This window comes from Peromyscus californicus, unplaced genomic scaffold (assembly GCF_007827085.1).
Source record: "Peromyscus californicus insignis strain IS unplaced genomic scaffold, ASM782708v3 Scaffold_5__1_contigs__length_169319896, whole genome shotgun sequence".
Taxonomy (NCBI): domain Eukaryota; kingdom Metazoa; phylum Chordata; class Mammalia; order Rodentia; family Cricetidae; genus Peromyscus; species Peromyscus californicus.
In genome coordinates this window covers 80,131,446-80,140,643 of record NW_026294573.1, presented here as the reverse complement: position 1 = coordinate 80,140,643, position 9,198 = coordinate 80,131,446, and the positions used below count along the sequence as shown (strand labels likewise).

The 9,198-nt window shown below is 46.6% G+C and overlaps 1 protein-coding gene across 7 annotated transcripts in view; it reads right to left on the bottom strand.

Moving 5' to 3' along the window:
• Window positions 1–1,009: 1,009 nt before the first annotated feature.
• Cdk5rap2 (CDK5 regulatory subunit associated protein 2) overlaps window positions 1,010–9,198 on the bottom strand; it is a 191,474-nt gene continuing 183,285 nt past the window's right edge. For all 7 annotated transcript variants that reach the window (XM_052716613.1, XM_052716615.1, XM_052716614.1 and 4 more), the window contains 3 exons: window positions 6,759–6,885; window positions 1,572–1,618; window positions 1,010–1,106 (listed from right to left, as the gene is read on the bottom strand). In XM_052716613.1, coding sequence (XP_052572573.1) covers window positions 1,050–1,106; window positions 1,572–1,618; window positions 6,759–6,885 — 231 coding nt within the window. In that variant the 3' untranslated portion in view covers window positions 1,010–1,049. The remainder of the gene's footprint in view (window positions 1,107–1,571; window positions 1,619–6,758; window positions 6,886–9,198) is intronic.

Sequence of the window (9,198 nt, the reverse complement as noted above, 5' to 3'; positions counted from 1 at the left end):
CAGTTGGAAGCTGCCAACATGGCAGGGGGGTAGTGTCTGGTCAGATGCATGGTTTGTCTCTTTACCTTGGCTGCTTTAGAGAAAGAAGGGAGAAGATTCAAGAAAAAGGAACCGAAGACTAGAAGGGAGTCTAGAGATGGGAAAGGCAGAGGGACCAGAGCAGAAAAAGGACTTCCCAGCAGTCAGAGCAAAGAGATGGGGTAGCAGGCAAGGTGGAAGGATGGAAGACGTTAAGAAGCAGCATGTCAGCCTGATGGACTCTTCTTGAAAGAAAAGCCAGCTGCATCCAGAGCTAAGCCAGGCTTTGTTGAATGCTCAGGGACCCATGTAGCTCAGAACAAGGCTAAGAACAGTTAGTTCAACATGAAAGTCAGTGACAGGGCTGCGGCGAGTGTACTAAGCAGCAACATGGATAGCTGAGCAGAGAGGAGACTAGTTAGCATCAGAGGGCAGTGCAAAAGCTAAGTCCCAGCTCCAGGCCTCATTCTGGTTCCTAAATCTGAAATAATGCAGCCTAGAAGATGGCTCCAGGGCAGGCTGGTAGGAGCTGAGGACCCGCCTGCAGAGACACAGTGCCAAGGCAATCCTACACAGACTCACTTTCCTCTTAGAAGTATGTGAGATCTGAGGGTCTGGTGGCTCCCAAGACATTGGTGTAAGAGTTCAGGACCTGTACTCTGAGGTTCCATCCAGAATATATGAATCATGCATTTGAAACCGGGTGATTCATTAAGGAGCATCCTCTAACTGTGGGGTTGGTTGAGAACTGAGTTCTGAGTTCTGAGATCTGAGTGGATGTGAAGCCCACCAGTGTGCAAGGAAGGTGCTCTAGATCACAGCATCCAGAGCTCAAGGCCTTTCTGGTGCCTGGCTGCAGAGCAATGGAGGCTTTGAGACAAGAGCCTCAAGCCAACTTTCAGACAGAAATCACTGCACAACACCACACTTTCTATGGCCAGAAGCCTTTGCTTCCTTCACCATCTGGAGTCACAGTGAGGACAGAGGCAGGTGATCTCAGAACCACAAGCTTTATTAGTTGAAAGCTCTCCTCATGAGCCCGGTCTGCTGGGACTGGATGTTCCTGGATGGGCAGCCCTAGGCCTTCGCTAGGAAAAGGGAAAGGGGGGAAAAAAAGGAGAAAGAGAATATTAGGTCATGAAGTGTCTGAAGTAAACCCCCCGACAGAGCTCAAGGCGAGGCACTATTTTAAAACTTCTTTCAAAGACAATTTGGTCAGTAAACATCAGAACAAAATGACCATGAGCACACATTGCAATCACTTATTCATTCATTCATTCATTCCAGAAAGACTGCACACATGCCTCTGTGTGGGCCGCTGTTTGCTGAACTTCTCATAGTGAAACAGCATAGAAAACGGAATCAAAGTGTCCACTGAGGACCGGTGTGAGAGAATGGAACTTTGCATGCTCTTCGAGCAGAAACTATAGCTGCTTGTGGAAGCTGTAACCCTTGGTCACACCTTTGACTTTATTCTTCAAAGACGACAGTCTGGACGTCCCCAACCCCCAGTTACCCAAAGCTTTCAGTGCAAACAACTCAGGGGACATTACCTCCAGGTTTCGCCTGGCCTTCCGAAGGACTTGGTGGGTGATGACCACTGAGAAGAAAGCAAAGAAGGGAACAATTAGAGCCAGAGACCTCAGAAGAGTAGAATGGAAGCAAAGCCAGTGAGGGGGAAGTCCGGACCCGGACAACTGGACAACTTTTGAAGCTCTTCTACAGGCTCATGTTTGAACACATGACTCTCTGGTGGTTTTGGAGAGTGTCCTAGTGTCATTTATGTGGCTGTGATAAGATATTCTGGCAAAAAGCAACATTGAGAAGGGTATATGTTAGCTCACAATTCTAGGTTACAGTCCATCACTGTAGACGTCAAGGTAGCAGGAGCTTGAGACAGCTGGTCACATCCATAGTCAAGAGCAGAGAGGCATGCATGCTTCTGGCTTGCTTGCTTGGTTGTGTTCAGTTCAATTTCTCTACTCCTACCAGTTCAGAATCCCCTGCCCAGGGAGTGGCTGAGTCTTCCTACATCAATTAACTTTAGTAAGAAAGCCCCCCCCCCTACAGACATGCTCACAGGCCAACCCAATGTAGACAATCCCCCACTGAGACTCTCTTCCCAGGCAATTTGAGGTTATGTCACACTCACAATTAAAGGTTATCATCATAGAGGCTTAAGAAACCTTTGGGACTGTGGCCTAGCTAGCAGAAGTGGGCTGCTGGTACCAATGCTTGAAAAGGGATATGTACTTCTGGCTCTGACCAACACTAGCTCAGACTGCGCTGCTCCTGTGAGCCTTCCTCACCATGATGGGCCATATTCCTCCAAACCATGAGCTAACAGAAATCCTTCCTCCAACATTGCTTCTCTCAGGTATTTTGTTATAAAATTGAGTAACTAACACAACAGCCCTGAACCATCGAGACCAGAGAGAAGTATGAGGCCCTCACTTATCCCTTTTCAACTCCCTGTGCCAAATAACGCCTCAGGAAGGATGGGCCATGGACACTTCTTCAAGTCCTCATAGGGACCCAAAGGGAAGAGCATGCATGCTGTTTTTGAGAGGCAATGCCAGGCTCTGCATGGCTACCTGGATCACCTTCTGTAGATAGAGAAGGATGATGGTGCTGGGCAGTATAGAGGGCAGGATCTGACAGCACCTGGCTTCCTCTGGTGTCCTGGGCCCTCTGGAAAGCAGTGTGGGAAACAGGCCCACACTTGGGAGCCCATGCCAAGTGTCCAGGGAAGTCCTGTGAAATCATGAGTTTTACACAGCCTTTCTTCAAGCATGCTTCTGGTACCCTGGGAGAAAGAATTCAGGGCATGTTTGTTTCCTCCTGCCCTTCAGCTGGTGGAACAGTTTAGCATGGTTTCCCAGGGCAAGCTGTGTTCTGTCTAAACAGGAGTGAGCTAATGGGTGAGTTCAGAGGCCCCTGCTCACTGACACTTGAGCTGTGTCAGAATTTGAGAATAGGAGTGCCCACCACTTGGAGCAACTATGAACAAAGGTGCTTTCTTTCATAGTCCCTTCTTGTCTAGCAAAGACTAAAACAGTGAGAAATGGCAGGTTTCTGAGCCTGACTAGGAATCTAGAGGCAGAACTTGTGATGCAGAGAGACAAGAGGATGGCCATGAGTTTGAGACCAGCTGGAGCTCAAAGAAAAGAGTACCTGGTGAGGGTCAGGGAGTACCCTGCTCCTCAGAATCCTGGTCCCTTGGCTCGTGCTCGCAGATTCCCTGTGACTTACCCCAGCACATGGACCACTTCCCACTTAAGCAGAATAACTGTTCTGTGGTCGCCTAGAGGAAATATTTTTCTTGCTTCACAAAAAAAATTTCTATCTGGAGGCAGAGGGGTCAACTGACAGAGCTTCATTTTTATCTGAGTAAAAAGAATTTCACAGGAGTACCCCGCCCCTCTGTCTACACCCTACCCCTGGATGCAGGGTCCACAATGTACCCTAGGAAGCCCAAAATACTGGACCCAGCATACAGCTCTGCTGTGGATAGGAGTTTGTGAATCTTTCTAGGAACAGACCACCACTTTCTCAAGATCCATCAAGGGGCCTGTGACCCAGAGAAGGTTGACATGTCACGGAGGTAAAAAATAATCTTGAAAGACCACTGGATATACCTAGAGAGTCAAGCTTGTCATAAGCACTGAGGATCCCTTGGCCCAAGTTTTGAAGTCTCTCTCACATCTAAACAGGTAACCACCCATGTTCCAACACTCAGAAATTCCTGCTGTGATGAGAAGACAAGGCTCAGATACATCCCAAATCAGACTGACTTTCAGTACAGAGACAAGGCACACACATGGGCCACTGGACTCAGTCCGGGGCTCTCCCACCCCACCAGAGACTGGAAAGGAAAATGCCCACTGGAGGGCCCACCTGGCCACAAGACACGTACTGACTCACTGAAGACCCCATCCTGTGAGACAGGATTACTACCCGTACTTGGCAAAGGAGGACCTGAGGCACAGATGTGAAGTGGGAAGTGCCGAGCCATGTGACTCGTGAGTAGTAGGGTCCCAGGTTCCCATGTCTCACCCTTTCCCAGGCCTCTCCTGCAGATTCTGAGAAGAGGCAGTATCAGTCCAACCACTGAGAGCAATCCCTGGATCTTTCTCATCCCCATCACCACATGGAGAAGGAGGGGTAGGGGACACAATGTCAATGTCACTCTGTCACTTCAAAACCAGGAACAGAGTTGGCAGGTTGGAAGGCTTAGGGATATCCAGGGACTTAGCTCACTGGGACAAGAGGCAGGACCTGGTACAGAAGAGTCACAGGCCAGACCCATGCCATCTGCCCTAGGGCAAGATCCTCACCCTATCCTTGATCAGGCCAGCTCCAAACCAGGCCTAACAGATACTGATGGTGACACTAAACCATTTCCATGAGCAGCACTATGTCCAAATGACTGAAAAAGGGGGAACAACCAGCATCCGTGGGCCACCTGTTCTGTCCTTGATATTGGTGGTACCACTCTCCAAATTCTACAGATGACACTGTGGCCAGCTGTGCTTAAAATTGCTGTCTCTGTCTAGAGAGGAAGAATCTAAAACACAGAGTCAGAGACACTTAATGCGTGTAACACAGGAGGGTAAAGCTGAGACCTGGGCACATTCCCAGTCCTCACTTACTGACCCAAGATTCGGCATGGCATGGTTCTGATTCACCACAGTAGGGTTACCATCTGAGCTGAATTCTGCTGGCTCCTGAAATTCCTCATCCCAAACCAGAATCAGCAGCAGGAGCCTTAAGGCTCTTTGGGAAGGAACCTTGTGCCAGAGACCTACTGCCTGGACTCAGGCTGTGTGAAACTCTACTTCTTACCCCTGCTTCCCCAGGAGTCTGGCCCAAATGCTCCGTAGCACCCAAGAATGCCCACAACTGTCACTGTCACTCACATCTCTGAGGGCTCTTAAGTGACATAAGTCTCTCAGGCAATCCAACAACATCCTGTCTGTTGGGCAATCACCTGTCTTTCAAAGTCATCCTTCTTCCAATTCATCCTTCCTCCACAGCCCCGTGTGCTGGAGGGACTGTCGGAGATCTCCCAAGCCTCATGACCCCTCCATGCTGTCATGTGATATCTGATACAAAAGGAACTACAACAAATCCTGCTGCTCCCCCTTGAACCCAGCCCACAGGCTCTTTGTCCCATTTCCCTCTGTTATGGCTTGGACATGAGATGCCCACTATGGACTCCCGTGTTTGAACACTCAATTCCCAACTGGAGGGACTATTTGGAGTGTTGTACAGTGAGGCCTGGCTGGTGTGAATAGGCCACTTAGGAATAGGCTTTGAGGATGATAGCTTGGTCTCTCTAATTATGTCTGCCTTTTGTCTGCCACATGATATGACCAGCTACCTCATGCTACTATTCCCACATACAGGAACTGATCCCACCATGTCCCCACCATGGTCAGCTTCACACCCTCTAAACTGTGAGCCAAAACAAACTTACCTTCCTTAAGTTGCTTCTGTCAGGGACTGTATCACATGACAAGAAAACTACTATGCACTCTTGCTCAAGTGAAAGCCTTCACATGTTTTCAGCATGCCTGTACACTCACTGCTCTCTTGCTTACAGTATGCCTGAGAATCCTGTTCCTGCTCCTCTGCTGTCTGACTGACATCCCTCAGGGCCAATCAGATTTAATCTTGGAGCAAAGCTTCACACCACCTTCAGGCTGCCTCAGGCAGGCACTCAGTTGATAACCCTGAAGTTTTATGCCCCCTCATCCCTCAGTAAGTCTAAGGTCCTTGATGACTAAGCCTGTGAAAAGGACACAGGACATAAGCTCAGGGCCTGGCCACGACTGAATTTCATTCATTTGCAGTTCAAACCCTTACTATTCCGATAGTCTTTTTCAGAGGGCAGCTAATGAAACCACCTACTTAGCAAAATCTATGCCCTGTGCCTCTAAGAAATGCTCTGAGAGAGCAGTCCTAGGCTGTGGTAGTGGACAGAAGAAGGTACCATTGGTGACACTCCGAAGACAGGCAATCTGACAAGCTGAGGGCATGGGGAAGGCCAGAGCTGAGCTGATGGGAGAGCCTGGTGGAAGGTGATTGTCTCCACACACTGGTGAGGAGTGCTGCAGGTTTGAACATAGGCACACAGCTGTTGAAAGTCGTTGATGCGGCTGGGTTAGAGCCAGCACTGACCTTAAACTTTCTTCCTTCTCCTCTGAAGCCCATGGTAGGAACACATACAGAGCTTTCACATGAAGCATGCCAGGTTGATCCTCTGCAGGAGGGAGTCACCTTAATCTCCCCTGGAGGTCTTTCCCAAGAGGCCCTGGTCTCTGGCCCCTCTTACCTCAGCCTTGCACAGTCAGCTTTTATTTCACCAGCAAGATCATTCTGAGTTCTCACACAAAGCCTAATCCTCACCTCTGTCCTTGCAGGTCCTGTCCTAGACTGCCATTCCATGTTCCAGATGACAATGTCTACTCCTTTCAAAATCAGCTCAGGGGGCCCTTCCTATAAGGTCCTTCCCATGCTTCTACAATGCACAATCTGTCACCCTATGAGAGGACAGCCCTGGCAGAACTAACTGTGTAGTTCTAAAAGGGTGAAGCAGGAAAAGAAACACTCGAGAAGGAGGCATGATCTCAGAAGCCTGGGCTCCAAAGAGTGTAAGCCATGGCTGTACTGTCAGCTCTGACCACAGAGGCAGGAGAGTGGTCAGCTGTGGCGCCCACCCCCTGCCTCTCACTCACACTGATCACAGATGACTTTCTCCTGGTGCTTTTTCTGCTGCAGAAGTTTTGCTGTGTTCTGCAGCTTCTTTTCTTGTTCAAATAACTTTTTGTGTAGTTTGGTAATCTCTGCCTTCATTTCTCCAATCTAAAGAAAAAAGAATTAGAAAAATATAACATAAAACACCATATTACACAGGAAGAACCAAAAATAATATCATAAGAGGCTCAACTTCACTAGCAAAATATCTGAATAAGCTAGAAGCCCTTTTTTTGCACATTAGCAAAACTGGACCGAATCCAGTGTGAGGAAGAAAACTACAGGACCTTGGTAGCACTTGGGATGGTTGTGGCCCAGTGAGGATACAAGATCTACTGAACTGTAAATGCATGTATCTCTCTGACCTGGCCATTCTGTGCCATAGCATCTACCCCCAGGAATAATCACATCAGCACAGGAGGATGTCTTTCTCCATGGGCACATACCTTGGCACTGTCAGTGGCAAAAACAAAAAACAAACTGGGTTGCTCATATTAATCTGAATAAATACATTGTGGTACTTACAGTGGAAAAAATTGTACAGCTATAAAAAAGGATGCTGTAGAGATCTATTTATTGATTTCAAAAGATGATTATAATTAGTGAAAGAAAGAGCCCAAATCAACAGACTGAATGCTGTATCTGAGGCACTTATGTTTTATAAAAGGAAACACAGATTCCTACAGCTATAAACATATATTGATGTGGTAACCAAACATCAATGGTGAGTTTAAATTTTTGTAGTTTCTTTTTTGTTATCAGAAGTTATAATGCTGATTTAATGTTTTTAAATGTTTTAATCTTAACACAACAATACTCAGCAAGTACAGACCAATTTTGATTTTGCCAAATCCACCATGCTGTGAAGTGGCCTGGCAGAGACTCCCTTACGTGGCTCCAGGACTAAGGACACCCCCTTTCTCTTGGCTGCACTGAACCACCTTTGCTACCAGAAGGACACAGTAAGTTGGCAGTTCGTGTAGAATCTTTTCTAGTTTGTCTCCAAACTTGTTTATGGTGTCTGTGCTTTCAATAAAATAACAGAATCTAATTACATATTAAGTTGAACTGTGAGCCACATGTATGGACAGAAAGCTGGCCGTATGGAAACTAACATATGCTTTATGGGAGACAGATAAAGGCAAGTCACTGAAAAACACTTTGCTGCCAAATTAGGTGTGGGTGAGACAACTGTAAAAGATGTAGGAGGAACAGTCTATAAGAATTCTATATTCAGATTGCTCTGCAAGTGCCTTAAGTTTCCTCTTCATCTTAAAGAAACAGAAATTGGTAGTGACAAAAATACATTATGGATGTGGTTTGTGAAAGAAAGAAGATGTGGAACTCCAATCAGCAGGCCCATATTCAAAGAAAGGGTCTGGCCCTACATCAAAAGAATGGCAAATGAATGCACATTTATCTGTTTTAAGCTAAACCGTTTCAGGTATGTATCGGTTTTTTTTTTTTTTTTTTTTGATTCCCCGCCTCAACTTCCTTTTAAGATTAACCAATCATGTCAGGTACAAAGGCTTCAGTGCTTCTCCAAAACGGACTCTAATTTTATCATTAGGTTTGCTTTGATTCTCTAGTACAGGCCAGGAGCCCACGAATCTCGTCATGATTTCACAGGCCCTACATCCTAGGACAAAGTCACCCTGCAGTTCTGTATCTGTTACACTGAAATAGCAATGCCTGGCTCATCTTCCACACCACAGTGAAGTGAGATTAAAAAGGTATGGTGGAAGCCCAGAAGGCAGTCTTGGGGGAGGATGGTCCTTTCCTAGCTTGCCTGGTTCATCTCTTTGCACTTTCTATAGTCAGCTCAGCATAGGGCTTAAATAGGAAGGAATAATTTTGCAGCTAAAATGATGTTTCAGGACTTTATTGATAGATGATTATAATTAGTGATAAAGGAACCAAAAACAACAACTGTTCATAAAACTGAACAGCTTATCTACATAGATGTATCTACTGATATGGCATAAAACATTAACATTAGTATTTCCAAGGGATATGACCTCAGGCTGTCTGAAAAGGTATATTCTCTCTCTCTCTCTTCCTCCCCCCTGTGTACACATATGTGTGTATTATACATGTTCTTGTGTGTATGTGGGCATGTGCTTGTAGCTGCGTAGAGAACAGCACTGGGTGTTTTTCTTCATTGCTCTCCATCTTATTTTTTGAGGCAGGGTATCTCACTGACCCTGAAGCTTACTGCACTGCTTCAGCTAGGGAGTCATTCAATTCTGCCACTACCTTACCTTAATGCTGGGGTCATAGACGTACACTTTCAGGCCCAGATTTGACATGGGTGCTCAGGCCCTCATGCTTCTATAGTACTTTTCCATCTGAGCCATCTCCCTCGCCCTATTCATATATTCTTTAAAGCTACAATGCTGATTTAACACTTCAGCTAGCACC